Source organism: Cupressus sempervirens, chromosome 2 (assembly GCF_028749045.1).
Source record: "Cupressus sempervirens isolate cs-2001-9-10 chromosome 2, ASM2874904v1, whole genome shotgun sequence".
Lineage (NCBI taxonomy): Eukaryota > Viridiplantae > Streptophyta > Pinopsida > Cupressales > Cupressaceae > Cupressus > Cupressus sempervirens.
The window spans coordinates 644,860,698-644,876,914 of record NC_143119.1 but is presented as its reverse complement, the minus strand read 5'-3'; the positions used below and the strand labels follow the sequence as shown (position 1 = coordinate 644,876,914).

Below are 16,217 nucleotides of genomic sequence, written 5' to 3'. Positions count from 1 at the left end.
AACAGATAGTGGTACCAGCTCACTTCAAAACTCAGAAAGAAGCTTAAACAGTTTACGTGCAGTTTATCCAGAAAAAACTATGGCAGGAGTTACCACTTAGAGTGCAGCCCCAAATAAGTTGTTACCACTAACACAATCAAACATTATTATTATTATTTGTATTGAAACGCTGAAAAAGCTTGCATTTAATTGGAACATTAGAATCTAAGCATTTGTAATTATCTTTTTAAGCATAACAATGTTACATACAATTAATTAAAGTTTATGTATGTTAGTCTCAACAAATTTTGATTTACTGTGATTTGATTTCCTTTTACAACATTAACTTTTCGCCAACATGAATATTGCAAATCCCTTTGGTGGTGCATGTCGAATGACCATTGAGAACAGTTCATTACATGTGATTTTCATGAGTTAAAGTGACCAAGAAAATGTTAAGTAGAATAAAATGGTTAGTGATTTATTATGCAAATAAGTCTCACTCGAACCTTTCAAGCACCATGTTTGAAAACTCTTAAATAATTCAAATATATATTGAACATTGGATTGACGCTGTATAAGGCAAACATGTTTAGCGAATGATATACAATAGCATAACAGCAAGGCCAAAAGGGCCTTGTGTTTGTGTTTTTCCTCTTTCTTGCTGTTCTGTTCTTTCTCAGTTTGCACTTTCAGCGAACTTCATATAGTGTTCTCAACAATTTTATGATACAAAAAATTGTTTTAGAGTATCATCATCTGACATATCAATCATCCATGAGAAATGGATAAAGAACAAATACACAAAAGGAAAACGAAACCTTCACTACATTTCAATTCGGTTTAACTACAGCTTGCACTAACAGCAAAGCTTCTTGGATCAATAGTCACACTTTTTGTGCAGTTGTCAGTCTTATATATACCAATTAGTCTATCTGCCAATTCGAACATATTATTCCTCAAACTGCACAGGCAACAACCATCAGTCAAGATCTGACAAGATACAATCTATCACTCAAAAAGATAAAAATGCATTTACACGTGTGCAACACAAATTCCAAAGAAACTACACTACCAGTTACCCATTTGGGACAAAAAGAACAGAAAAAATTACCTTATAATTATGAACTGAGCATCCTTAGTTCTGTCTTTGATGTAGTGGCCCACGATTGATACATTTTTAAAATCTGAACAATTTATCATTCCAAAGAGTAAACCATCCATCCATAGACCTATTTATTGTTGAATGAAATCAAATGCGATCTCCCTAAGCTACAAAAGCCCACTCCATATGATCCAAGCTACTTACACTTGGATCAAGTGAACATAAAGACAATGCCTTTGGAAAAGTAATCAAAGGTATGAATGTCTGGCAAAACAAGCTTTCCCGCAAATAATTTATTTATTGATGACTATTGCAATTTCAATTGGTTTTTTCTCAAACGAGGACACTTCTCACTTTTTAATATATATATGTGTGTGTGTGTCTGTGTCTGTGTGTGTATTAATAGCTTGATGAATCCACACTATCAACATCATAGCAAATTTTTAAAAGTGAAAGACTGTAACTTACCTAAAGCAGCATCAATTTCATCCATGACATAAAGTGGGGTAGGTTTGTAATGGTGAAGTGCAAAAACCAAAGCTAATGAACTTAATGTCTGCAAAAATGATAGAGCCGGGTTATAAGAATCTGGCAAAAGAGCTTACAAAATCATCAAACAGATCTAGGAGTACTTTATCTTTTTCCTAAAGCATGGAAGTTATTTTATTCAAATTTTCATTAGAACCAGCTATACATAGCAGATATTGATCAATGGTTGACTAAATAGTAAATTGTATGCATTTCTTGGAGTTCTTGAAAACCAAGTAAAATGGTCTTTTCTAGCAACTATATTAATCAATAATCAGCATTGGCTGCTGTTCATTAACACTTAGCTCAAACGTATGACTCAATGTGACACTTGATATATACCTTTTCACCACCAGATAGGTTAGCAATATTTTTCCAACTCTTTTTGGGAGGCCGTACACTAAAAACAACACCTTCAGCAAAAGGGTCCAATGAGTCAACCAGCTCCAACTCAGCATCACCACCCAAAGTTATCATCTGCATATATTTTTTGTTCCTTAACATTTTGTTATGTAAAGTATTCATAAATTTGACTTATTGATGATAAAACTGAAGTATTAACAGTTTCTGACCTGATACATTTCCTTCAACTTTAAAGAAATAGTATTGAATCCAAGCATGAACTCGTCCAACCTAAACATTAGGCAATCTAAAAATTACAAAAATATAAAGTTGTTGCTGACCTGGTTATACATGAACACAAATTGAAGAGAATTTCTAGCCCAAGAATAATGACAATTAGAGTTTAGTGTGTAAAATATCAATACTGATTGTATGACCAAAGTTCATCCTTGAAGTATCATGCATGTCCATGGTTGAATTTTACAAGCCTTCAAGCACTCACCTTTTTTTCCGTAGTTCATCATATTGTCTCTTTCGATCATCACGTTCCAAAGTTATGTTATTGAGTTCTTCAACCCGTTCACTATATAAAGCAGCCTTCCTCCGATACCTGAGAGATTATAGAACTTAATAACATTTATGAACATCAAAATCTTTGAGCATCATAAGTAAATCAAAACTTAAGATTTCTTTATTTATATTTTTTTAAAGTAAAAATTAGGTAAGACTTTTACTCTTGTACTGAGGGTGGACTTGGAATTTTCATCCTTGAGTTTCCAACTACCTTTCAAATTGTTCACAAAATAAAATTTCTGAACCAATAAACTGCATATGGAATAATAGATGGTACAAGAATTTACTCTTGTATGGAGTCCAAGCTTGGCTTTAACTCCTTTAATTGAGCCTGCAATAAAGCTACTTTCTCGAGTACTCTTTCAAGGGTACTCAATTCAAGCAATTGTTCGTTTCCTAGTGTTGTTTGAAGCAAATTAGGATCAATGCCTTCAATTCGAATTCTGCGAGGACGATAGCACCACAAAAATTTATCAGCATATCAGTGTCTATTAAGAGAGTGCTTCAAGTTCCAGTCTCCACATCAGAATAAAGCATACCACAGTTTGACAGCCATTCTAATCCCCACATTGGAAGAGTGCAACTCACAATTTGGCAGGCATGCATTTGTAATAACATGCCCAAAACTAGGGCTTTTGCATGCCTAGAACTGGTCAGGGTCCAATAATGTTCCCATTTACCCGTAAATCAATGAAAAAGGTAGATAAATGACTTTAGATCTATACACAGGATTTGACCAGGTAAGAAGAAAGGAAACCCACTGCTCAATATGCTGCTCAAGTGCTTTGCTTAGTTCTTCTAACTTTTTAGAATACCCCCGGCCCTTTGCTTCCCATTCTTTAGACATCTTCTTTACATCTTCTAATTTGTATTGCACATCAACCTGTAAACGAAGCATATTTTTTATTCAGTTAACAGAAAAACTATTTGATCATGCATGAATTGTCTATTTCACTAAAATCGTGTATTTTGCCCATCCAGGGTTTTCAAACACTTTATGTGAGTTTGTCATTTAAACTGAGGCGAAGAACACTTGCCTCTCCTGATCGCAGCTCATCCACAACCTTTTTAAGTTCATTGTATTCATTTTTGGCTTTCTCTACCTCTTCATTATGTGCATCTAATAGCTACAGAGTCAAATAGTCAAGCCTCATAACAAGATGCGAAAGAAACTCATTTATGTAAATACAAGACTCAAGACTATCCTAAATAAGACAAGTCACAACATAAAAATGTTAAAACCATATCAGAAAATATCCATCTATATAAGCATGTATATCAAACTGGGAAAGACATAAACAGAACTCGTAGAAAAGTAAAACCTCTTGTGTCTTTTTATAGTTTTCTTGCATCAGAAGTGCTTTTTGTTCAATCTCTTTAAAAGCAGCTGTTTTTTCCTCTTTCTCAGCGGCAACTCTTTCTTTTTCTTTTGTTGACTCCTCGATAGCTTTCTGTAATTTCTGTATAGTTTTCTTGCCTGTGGTAATCTGAACCTTACGACGATTTATTTCTGTGCTTGACTTGTCAATATCCTGCTCAAATTGATGTAGAAAATACAAAATTTGGCAAATCAAACAAATAAATGTAGTAAATTTAGCATAGCCGAAAAACACACAAATAGTACTTACACTCTGCAATTTTGCAACTTTAGATTTTTGCTTCTGTAACTTTTCTCCTCCTGCATTCTCCATCTTGGTTTGAAGCTCAGAAGCCTAAAAGAGAACAGTAGTGTTAATTAGAAAGTATGGCTTACAGAATTTCAATATGAATGGCTCCAAACCTATCTTTCCAACCTTCTCCTTGAGCTTTTTAGAGCCTTTTACAAGATGTGCAAGCTCTTTTTCTTCATTTGTAATGACTTGGTCAAGTTCTTTCAGCCTGTCTTGTTCACTCTTTGATGCCTGTGCTGCAGATTTCAAAGAATCAAGTTGCTTCTCAATGTCAGCATGCTGACCGTTGAGTCCTTCTATCTGTAATCAGAACAATGGTAAGATAAGGTAAACCATTTCCATGGCTAAAAAGGTGGCAATGATGTCTACAAATAACAGATTGAAAATATTGTTGTTCAGTTTCTAGACCTGCAAGCGTGTCTTGGCTAATTCCAGTTCCAAATGTGACATGGCCTTCTCTGCTCCTTGATACTGCTTAACAGCAGCACTTATCCTTTGCTGTATGTTTCTAAGCTGTTCAACTAAGTTTTCAAGTTCCTTTTCAGCACTTGCTATAGCTTCCCCAGAAACACTAGAAGCTTTTATGGATGTTCCCATTCTACCGCCCTGTGGTTTTCCGCCGCCACCACTCATTGTACCAGACTTCTCAAAAACCGCACCATCCAATGTGACCACACGTCTGAACTCTTTGTCTGGACCATAAGCAATTCGAGTGGCCTAACAGAACACAATAAATAAAATTAAAAAGATTAAACAGACAAGTTTATGGAAATATACAAAATATTTAAGAAAGAGGTGCTGAAAACAGCATTTATTACTGTCATCAATAGATATATGAAATCAGAATATGCATAATTTGGTAGTGGCATCCAAATGCATGGACCTTGAAAAACTGTTTCTATAATAAATGTAAAACTAACCTCAATTTTATAACTAGTTGATCTTTTCTTACAAGTCCAACCAATAAAATGAATGCTACTATAGAATAAGGGGCAAAGAAGGAGACAATTAAAAAATAAGTAAAGAATGCAATATACCTGGTCCAGATCTTTTGCTACAACAGTGTTTCCTAGTGCAGCGTAAAATGCCAATTTAATGCGCTCATCCTGAACAGTTATTAAGTCAAATAAGCGTGGCACACCTTCTGGTGTTCTAACTTTCTCCTTTATTCTTTGAAGATGGTTCTCTTGCTTCTCCTGAATAGCACAGCAAAACAAAATGATAGGTTATTAAACTTTCTTCAGTTTTTCTCTGAGTTTGAGGGACAGTAGGGACAGAACAAAAGATCTCAAGGAAAGCCAGGAGCATTATTAATAAAATATATACCTATTATTTTTCAAAAATTTAAAATTTAAAAAGCAACAATTTAACTTTTGGTAAACAATATGATTTAAAGAAGCTAAAATTACATTGACAATCAATTGATGCAATGATCAACAACATATATCTGCAGTATAATATTTACATTATTCATCAAAAGATACAAAATATAATCTTACAAATGTCCACTGCAAATACCTTGACATACCCACTGCTCAAACCCCTAGACCCACCTAGCTCCTACAAGGGAATCTCAACTAACCCTGCATGTGCAGCCCACCCCTCAACATCCCATCATTCTACTGTACTGCAGTGGTCTTCAATCATCCTGCAATGCACAATATACACATCTCTATTCTCCTAGAAGTAAGCCTTTATATTATTCATTTATGCAGTCTGGAGGCCCATAAGCGTGCAACTTTAGGTTCATGGTATTTTAGATCTTTTTACATCCCTTTGAATGCTAATTTTTTTGGTTTGTGTAGCTCACAGTCCACAGGTACATCTTGCCATCTCAGCACAGCTAAAAAGGTTCAACATTTTCCAAGTTGTCCAAGAACAGAAAGGCTTAGTTACCGATACGTGAAACGAATCTGATTCGGGTATGTGAATCGGATCCATGGATTCGTTATTTATTTTTCCAATTATGACTCGTGGAGGATTTGTGTGTGTGTGCGCGTGTGCGTGTGCATGTGTGTGCGCTTGTGCGTATGCGTGTGCATGTGCATGTGTGTGTGTGTATCTGCATCTGCATTATATATACTAAAGAAGGAGAGAAATATACATAATTCTAAAACTAAATCATTTCAAATTATGAATCTATGATTATAAATCATTTCATAGTATGAATCAATGATTCTGGTATGAATCTATAGATCAAATCCATCATGCAGAAATACCTGCATGTACTTTCATTAATTTTTCATTTTGATTTTGATCCTCTATTAAGTATAAACCGACATATAGGTGCATTATTGATTATCAAACATAGAGTAAGCCTCAAAAATAAATAAATAAAAGAAATAACAGATCATGATCTTGCAACAGATGAACTGAAGAAACAGCTCTGCAATAATGGAAGAAACTACCAAAGAAAAAAAATTAAAACACACACTATACATGTTTCTTATTAAATATTCAAGGTTTTTGAAAAAAAATAGAAAATAAAAAGAGTCAATTTAGTAGCATAGGTGTCCTAAAACTGCAAGCTTTTAAGAAGCATTCAGCACGCCAGAAAACAGTATCTCTACAGAACCCATTAACATATTCAATAGCAAACTGAAAGATAGAAGTTAAAACATATTTCAATAGCAATGAGATCAAACAAGTAAATACGATGCCACTACATCTACAATGTTGACTTTCCAATGGTTTTCTTTTTTCTTTGCAAGTAATTCCTTGGTTCCTGAAAACTATATTCAAAAATTTTAAATTTTAAAAACATAAGAAGATAGTTCACAAAAAAAACAGATGAGCATCTCCATATAAGACTCACTCAAAGCTCATTTCAGCAAAAAACATACCAGTATCATAAATGTTGCAATACCAAGGCTTTTACTCCGCAATAATTCTACACATGCCTGTGCAGCAGATGTTGTTTCCACCACAATAAAGTCAAGCCCTCCACAAGCAGTGGATACAGCAACATCATATTTCGCTGCAAACCAGACGAGATATTTGTTAATCTGGTATTCCTTTAATGCCGTACAAACAATAATTATTGAACCAAATTTAGACAACATAGAAACAAAAGATCAACAGCATTTTTTTTAAACAGACCAAAAATTGTCAACCATTGCAATAGAAACAGAAACATCATATTTTGCTGCAAACAAACACTCAGTTTTTCAATCTAGAATTCATGTAGCTGTCAAACAAGAAAGGATTCAAGAGCCAGCAATTACATGGAAGGAAATGGGGATCTGACAATATTGATACCATATAAATACTGCAAACAGATCTGTGGCCTGCTGCTAAAGAGGAAACGCACCATCAGACCAAAGAGAGCGGATTCCATGTGGAATCATCCACGGCGAACTAGGCGGATTCCCTAAAGCATCTAAGTGCATTCAGGAAATGTGCAACAAGGATGCCTCTTTAGGTATCACTACAATAAAATGCAGTGGACTTATACTGTTGGAATTTCAAGATAATGTGCAACCAGGATGCCTCCTTAATTATCATCAAGATTGCGCATTCAGGAAATGTGCAGCCACTTCTTCATGCACTACCAGGGTTTAGGTGTTTGTGAGATTGATTACAAAGTTATCCATATTGTAAGTGTTTTTGGCTATGCCAGTGAAGGGTCCAATGTTACAGACCTGCAACCACTTGTTAGAACCAACATATGTAGTTATGAAATTTATCAAACACTTATGCACTATCGCTAAGGTATGGAGACAAACAAAAAGAAATTTAAAGAAATGTTTTTTAGAGCATTTGAGTCTTTTTTTTAAACAAATGTGCTGGGGAAAAAGGGAGATGGTTGGCTGTCCCCAGGACAGTTAAAGGACGCCACATACATCCACAACCAACTTGGGAACTGGGGGGCGTCACCACTAAGAATTGCTGCTGTCCCCAGAACATCCCCTATCCCTGGGCCATCTTGGAAATGGGGATGTGTCAAAAGGGCTGGGTACACATTCCCACGTTTCCTTGAACAAGACATACAACCCCATCCACCATTACACTCACTCAAGTTGTACATAACATACTTGGCAGAACATTCAGGCATCTAGAGGACATGTAATGCAGATGAGTAAAGACGCTGTTAAAAACAAAGAGCATTTACAACATACAAAAACTTTTCTGAACTGGTATCAGTGGAAAACACTAATATGCATTAGCATTTTTCTTTGACAAAATTGTATAAGCAGTAGAAAATTATTCCAAATTATTTTCAAAGCTCCATCCTTACGATATGACTTCATAGACTAAAACAATTTACATGTTCAACTTGGAATGCCCCAACCTATCATAGTCCACATGCATTGAATGAAAATGATTCAACAGCTTCAAAAAAAAGAAATGAGACTGATTTATCCCAAGGCAATACCCAAACGAAAAGCTTTAACTACTTAACATCAAACTGCTTGGTGATATCAAACTACACTGAATTACGGTGTTTATTTGATACATTCTTGTTATACAGTACACTAAAATTTAGGGGAGAGATTCACCATCAATTGCACCAAGGTCTCCCAACCGACCATATATTCCCTGTATTTTGTTTGAATCCTTTGCCTGCAATATAGCCCTTAAAACAGATCCCTGGCTTTTCTCGGATTCCAAAATTGCACGAAGCTCTGAAACCTTCTGTCTTGCTGTTTGTTCAAGCAAGGCAATTGATTCTTCCTCTTTCTTGCAAGCCTAAGGAACTCAATACAGCATAAAGCATTAGATTTGGGGAAATAGATAGTGTGTATTGATATTTCATCAAAAACTAGCACTACGAGAAATAGTGCTACCACATAGACACTTACATGTTCCTCATTCTGAGCTTCAGCTGCTATGATCTTATTTTTCTCAATTGCAGTTTGCATGTTTTGAAGCTCAACTTCTTTGTCCTTGATTTTTCTTTTAATTTCGGTCATCTGACTCTTTGCTTCCTCGTAGGCTTTTCGTCCAGCCTCATGCTGAAAGCAAAGTATGATCAAGAACATGATGGTAGTTACACTGAATGACACAAGCTGCATAAAATAACTCTATTCTAGTAGGAAATGTGGAAGTATATGTTTTAACCCTAAACAAATTAGCTATTACACTCAAGAATGAAATAAAATTGAACATTCAAATGAAGGTATGTAAAAATCAAAACCCAATGTGTACATTAAATACTAGTTAGACTACTTCATTTACAAAAGCATTATATTCATAGTCCCTTCCACACTAAACTGTCATCATAAATTATTTTAAATCTTACCTTCTCTTTCAATAACTTGCTTTCTGAGCTTGCTACATCAAGTTTTCCCTTACATTCAATCTGCTGCTTTTCCCAGGGTTCCAACTCCGCACGGACATTAGCAAGTTCAGTACGGTACTTTTCTGTTTCCTCTGTGGAAGATATAATGAAAATGCCACACATCAGTAAAAGGTACAACTGTTCTAAGTACTGTAAGCAATGTTGGAGAGTAGATGGATGATCTAGATAATTATTCAAGGCATGGGAGTACAAAACAAAAACAAATAGCTGTTATACATATTTAAAAACACAAAATTCACAAAAATTGTTTAGCGTACTGATTTTCTAGCAAAATAAAATAGGCATCTTGTGTGTGTGTGCATGTGCGTGTGCAAAGATGTCTATTTTATTTTGCTAGAGAATCAGTATACTGATCAACTTTTGTGAATTGTGTGTGTGTGTGTGTGTCTGTGGACACACACTAAAGATGTTCATTTTATTTTGCTAGAGAATCAGTATACTAATCAACTTTTGTGAATTTTGTGTTTTTTATATGTGTCAATCTTAAGGATTTCATCTAAACTATGTGACAAATCTAATATAGAGTATAGACATTTCGAGACTGGTAGCTCTTGGTGTTTTTTACACTGTTGATCCTATTTCCTTGTTATTATAAAAATCATAATTGAAATGAAATGTTATCATAATGACTATCAATAAAACTAACACAAAATTATAAATTCTGATAAGAAAATGTCTCAATTGCTTCTACCAACATTTTCCACAGTATAGTTTTATGGAAAAACCCGTAGTATGGTTCTATGGAAAATAATAATAATTCAATCATTAAAGATTGTTGATAATAATAACATAATTTGAGAGCTAGTCCATTATTTCTTTGCATGCATAAACCAATAAATGTTAATCCCTCCAAAACCATAGAATAACAATTTTCAAAAGATTGGCTAAATGGTTTTTCAAGAATGTTTTCTTTAATATTTACGACCCTCTCAGGAATCTACATGTTATACCATGTTTGAGACTGGGCAACAGGGGACAAGGTATGCATTTCCAAGACAATTTTTAGGAAAGTATTCCTTCGGGGACAGCTATTAATAAAGAGGAAAAAAATACTGGAAATTTTAAATATTCATATGATAACAATAATAAGGCATTCATCATAAACATATGAAGCCTCAATACATAAGTTTAAAATTCAATTGAGACTTCAGATTTCAAATGGGTCAACACAAAAATTATCAAATTCCAGTACTCTCATTGTCAATTTGCAAATATATCAGCCTATATATCTGAACCAATAGGTAGATGGTTGAAGTTGAATATGCTTGCCATTTTGAAACACTCAAATGCTCAGTTTTTCGTATTCTATTCATATTTGTGTGAGTGTTAAAGTTGAATATGGTTGACATTTGGAAAAGGGAAATGCTCGTTTGTTCGTATCGAAATAGTAGCCTTATAATATTATATAAAAACCTCAGGGTTTAGCAGTACTCTTGTATGTGTGCACAAGTGATATGAAGGTTGGACTGGATGCCTTTGTAATCATCTCATCTGGCCAAATGTGCCACATTTTTTCATATGGAACAAAATTGATGCAGAGGCACAAGGATTCACCACTCAACTACTTGACACAAGGTCACTCTTTACCTTTGTTTTGTAACAACACCCACTTCAACGGGTTTCAAGAGGAAACTACCCTTGCATTTAGGTCTATTAAGGACACACAAATACTACAAAAATGTCTTCTTAACTTAGGTTTTACTATCTGATCCAAATGGAATTAGGACTCATGAATCAAGCCTTTATCAATTTAAAAGTTCACTTGTCTTGGCATTGCCTAGACTGCCCACTACTATCCTTAAGACTGATCACAGTTCAATAGCCATAAGCTTCATAGACTCTCTGCTTTCACCAACCTTACCAATTTACCAAAGTACATCTTACCTTCCCTTCTATCATACTGTCTTACTCTCATTATTAGACCACCTAGTACTATCCACTTGTGGGACTGTCAAATTAACAGTGGAACTACTTTGGTCCTAGGGTAAAAGACTCAACCCCCCCATTGGTATACATTGTAACTATGAGAGTACACCTTCATTACTGTTAACATCAATTACAAACTCTCTATTCCACTGCATGGAAACAATTAAAATGAAGATGTTTGTTGAGATAACATTCTTCACTGTCATCAGCAGTTTGGAGAGTGTTCTTCCGAAACAAGCACTTATACCAAAAAAGGACTCTTAACTCACCTTCCAAACAGGTGCCTAAAAAGCATTCCCCTGTCCACACACATTTCCTGCAATGATTAGTGGTTTCAATTTGATCAATACATTAATATGAATACATATTTCTATGTCACTGTCCTATGACAGTCGGCCCTTACTTATTCGAACAGAGATAACAAATCCCTTAATTCCCTTTTCTACTTAATCTTAGAAGGTTCCCCAATATTCCCTAGGCTTTGGACTGACTTGATCCTGCAGTAGAATGGGTGCAAACATTGATGCAAATGAACATTGCTGTGACTGCAGCAATCAATGTCAGAGTGCTTGTAAGGTTTCAACCTAAGGTGTAAACTTGTGCTTCACTTTCAGATTCTTTTCCATGCAACAAAAGATTCTTTAGGGTTTCCTACAACTTCAGTCAATCATTTAAAACCTTCACTATTCACTATCATTTAAAACCTTCACTATTCACTGTTACCAACAAAACAATGCAGTAACTGTCAAAATACTGAAAACTTACCAAAGTAACTCTACTAGGACATCGTTTATCTCCTAGCAGGTAGATACTATTTCATCTGAGACTGAGCCCATTTCAAAGGGCGCTCAAGGCACTAGTTAATCCACACCTTGCAGTTTTTTTCATTGGTGGAACTGTAAGTTATAAGTCCAACTTTAACAGACCCTTATAAAGGAGGGTTTTAACATCTGTTTTGACAAAATGGCTTTGATCTCCCACTAAACACAACGGCCAACCATAATAATGGACTCAAAAGCAAGCAGATTCATCGTATTTCACCTCTCAACAGGTATTAGATTGAATCCAATCCATTGCAAAGATAAATAAACCACTGATCAGCAAAAACTCACAGAAAATGCATTGAGAATCATCATTATATTGAATTTTCAATTTCCATCTCAGTGACTCTAATTTTCCCGCGACCAAAGGAGGGTATATAAACCTATTTTAACCACCTCCAATGGACTCAAACAACCTCCTAAGGTGGTGGGGTGGTTGAACACTTATTTGACAACTTTCTATGCAAAAGTAGCAAAAGTTGTACAGCAATTTTTGCAACTTTTGCCATCTTATTGATCTGACTACCCAATGAGTCCCATCTCATTAGAAATGTGCCAAAATGGCTTTAAATGACCCAAAACATCATTCCTATGCTTTCCCTCTACACTTGACTCCTTTGACCAAATTTGACCTATTGGTCATTCCAATACAATTTTGGCTTATTAGTCTTACAAATTAATTTTAAATGATTACTAATATCAACCAAATGGTCCAAAAGACCTTATTACATCTTTAATTGATATACTAGACTCAAAACATTACATTGGTCTCCTTTGACCAATGGGTGCTCTGCACCAAAAATTCTAGCCACAAAGAGTGTAAACCAGAAAAAGCTTGGCTAGAATTAATGTAAACAAAAGTTAGTAGTACATTAAAAAGCAATAGTTGTAGTCAATCAAACTTCCATGGCAAAAAGAACCCCTAAAGTTTTGTTTAATTTTAAATGTAAAGCTATCCGAATACATCAATGGTTGGAAAAAACATATGATGTCCTCACATGGAATAAATTCTGTGAACACCTACTCAACCAATGTGGTCCATGAGTTTAAGGATTTCGTAGGGTCATTAACTTACATGTTACACAAGAAAGACTCCCCTCTCAAAAGCCCATGTCCCCATTGCCACAATTAATTCAAAAAAAATTAAGCAAGAAGGCTCGTCCCTGAGACATCCCCAATTTCTACAAAGAATTTAGAAAACCCATGAGATGCCATTTGAAACCCGAAGTGTTGTAAGACTTTTGGCAATCCCCAAGATGGATAAGGATGTTTGAGACATCATTTGATTGTCTTGTAGGTGTCCATGAGTCCCTCCCAGGAGATGAATGATTAATGAGGATACATATTTTCCATAAAAAATTAAAATGTGCCTTAGTATGACTATGAAATGTACTGCTAGCAATAGGCTTTGAGAGTAGTTTATTTGTAATTCTATCCACATTTGATAATAGCATTGTAAGTTTTGTAAATTTAAGTGCAATAATGTTTATAATTTTTAATCAGCATACAACTTTATTGATATTAATTTTATTTTGATCTTTCTTATGATAAATTCATTTAATTAATATTGATAACATGTACAAGTACTATCATTTTTCAATACGTACTAAATTTACTTATAAGCTTTAGTTTAGCTTTTTTATTTTTTAAAATTTTATATAAATATAAATATGTAATATTATGTATAGTTAAGCTTGTAAAATTTTGAATTTTCATATCTATGGCTCCAAGAAATCACAACAAAAAATTGTGAAAGAGCGAGCATTTCAAGCAACTTATTCTTCCCATTAGCTTTCTTTTGCACCTACTTGAATCGCTATAGTGGAATTTAAAAAATAGGACTTAGTATAAGCGACTATATTATGGTAAAATAATGAATATTTTATTAAACAAAGATAATAAATGATCTATATAGAAGTATACATAAGAATGTTTCTATAACGAACAAGGAGAGAGAAATAGAAACATTTTGCAGAAAGAAAGAAAAAGTTTCCATATTGAATAGAGAGAAAATGGGAACATAGAAGAAGTGTGACCATTAGATATAGAAGTAAATCTACAGAAGAGAGCAACAAAAATAGAGAGATTTAACTCTAATACCCTCCCGTAATGGTCAATCTAATTTAAAAACAAAAAAATTGCAAGAGAATCCTCAAAAGGTCAATATTGGTCCATGGTAGCATTGACTGTGATAGGACGAGTTTGAGTACCTAGAACAAGCACCTCAAGTCGATGATACTCAAAGATCATCATCATTCTCTACTTCCAAGTGTTGTAGTTCTTTCTGTTAAATCGTTGACTGCCTTCCAAGAGAAAATTGGTGAGAGATGCCATGGCATGTTTTTTATCCAAAAAACATGAATAACTGAAAAATGCACAAACTTCAAGGCAGATTGACGAAAGACAAAAAAAAATGAAAGGACAACCGGAAGAGAGCATGAAAAACCTAAAAAGAATCTTAAATTAGATTCTAAAAATTGAGGCACTAAAAACAATGCACCCAAAAAAAATGGAAACTGACCTAGTTCAGATGTAGAAAAACCCAGTTTGAATCTACAACTAAAATATAATTTCAGCATGATCTAAAGGGTAGAAACCCTAGCCAAAAGTGGAGGAACCAGAGGCCGTCATGAAAGCTCAAATATTTGCAAAAAAACAAGCTCACAAAAAAATTGTCAAATGCAAGCCCAAAAATGCCAAAGAGTCAATCATCTTTTCAGAGAATGTTGGTTGTGCAAGCAGGGGAAAGGCAGATGACACAAGAGTTGTAGGAGAAAAGTCATCCAAAGAAAAAATATATACAAAAACCCTAGACGGATTTTAGAAAATATCCCTACAAATAGATTTTTGAACACACCCAAGCAAAGGATGTTGAAAATCTCAAGTTTAAAATTTCATGAAGAAATTAAAGGTTTTCAAAACCTATTTCAAAAAATAAGTCTGAAATTTCAATAAAAAAATTATTATTTGCCGGAAAAAATAGCTCTAATACCATATTATGCTAAAATAATGAATATGTTATTAAACAAAGATCACAAATGATCTATATATACAAGTATACATAAGAATGTTTCCCATATTGAACAGAGAGAAACATGGAAACATACAAGAAGAGTGGCTATTAGAAATAGAAGCAAATCTACGGAAGAGAGAAAAAAATAGAGAGATTTAACCCTAATATTCTAAGTATGGAGAGTAACACATATCTCAAAAGGGGGTAATACAAAAAGGTAGAGCATTTTTTCTTTCCTACAAAAATGTAGCTACCACTACACTCACAAGGGGACTTTGCCAAAAAATCACTTCCATAAGACAATACTTACTATTTCACTCCTCTCATTTAAATACTAGTGATTCCTCTTTTGCTTGATCTTGTTTCTTCTATGTATGTCAAGAAATCCTTCACACCTCCTATAGTTCATCCTTCTAGGGATTTCAAACTTCATTTAAATCTTTTGCTCTTTCTTCCTCTTGATATCCTCAATTCTCCCATTCTTTCCTCACTAGAACTATGCTTTTCAAAACAACAAATTGCACCTCCAATTGAGAACTTGGACTCTCGTTCTATTATTTGTTGATATTAGTGTAGGAAGCCATCTTTAACAAAGATTTATTGTTAGATTAGAGCTGCTTGAACCTCTTTTACATAACTCTTTGTTTCATACTCTCTAATAGTCTTTTTTGTTATAAAATTTTTATTTTAGAAAGGAGAATACATTTGAGAAAATGACCTTGGTTTTATGAGATGAACGAGACATTCATGTGTCCTTGGGAACTATTTTTAACCTTGTAGATGTGATTTCTCTACATCTTGTTGGGTTCAATCCTACCATCTCCCTCTTTTTTCATGAAATCCAAGTTTGTTGAAGTTGTCGGTAGAACAAGTTGGGGAATTTATTAAAATTGGCTCCTCCAAAGCTTTCTACAATCCTTTCTTTTAATGAGTGAATTAATTGGACTTCCTAAAACCT

At 34.4% G+C, this 16,217-nt stretch overlaps 1 protein-coding gene across 1 annotated transcript in view; it reads right to left on the bottom strand.

Annotated features, from left to right (window-relative positions):
* Window positions 1-503: 503 nt before the first annotated feature.
* SMC3 (structural maintenance of chromosome 3) overlaps window positions 504-16,217 on the bottom strand; it is a 62,076-nt gene continuing 46,362 nt past the window's right edge. The window contains exons 11-28 of the mRNA XM_089814888.1: window positions 9,440-9,570; window positions 9,000-9,152; window positions 8,697-8,886; window positions 7,041-7,174; window positions 5,235-5,393; window positions 4,606-4,914; window positions 4,321-4,497; window positions 4,156-4,239; window positions 3,850-4,059; window positions 3,565-3,654; window positions 3,289-3,410; window positions 2,815-2,970; window positions 2,457-2,564; window positions 2,185-2,245; window positions 1,955-2,089; window positions 1,553-1,640; window positions 1,094-1,166; window positions 504-943 (exon numbers count right to left, since the gene is read on the bottom strand). Coding sequence (XP_089671014.1) covers window positions 823-943; window positions 1,094-1,166; window positions 1,553-1,640; window positions 1,955-2,089; window positions 2,185-2,245; window positions 2,457-2,564; window positions 2,815-2,970; window positions 3,289-3,410; window positions 3,565-3,654; window positions 3,850-4,059; window positions 4,156-4,239; window positions 4,321-4,497; window positions 4,606-4,914; window positions 5,235-5,393; window positions 7,041-7,174; window positions 8,697-8,886; window positions 9,000-9,152; window positions 9,440-9,570 — 2,501 coding nt within the window. The 3' untranslated portion in view covers window positions 504-822. The remainder of the gene's footprint in view (window positions 944-1,093; window positions 1,167-1,552; window positions 1,641-1,954; window positions 2,090-2,184; window positions 2,246-2,456; window positions 2,565-2,814; window positions 2,971-3,288; window positions 3,411-3,564; window positions 3,655-3,849; window positions 4,060-4,155; window positions 4,240-4,320; window positions 4,498-4,605; window positions 4,915-5,234; window positions 5,394-7,040; window positions 7,175-8,696; window positions 8,887-8,999; window positions 9,153-9,439; window positions 9,571-16,217) is intronic.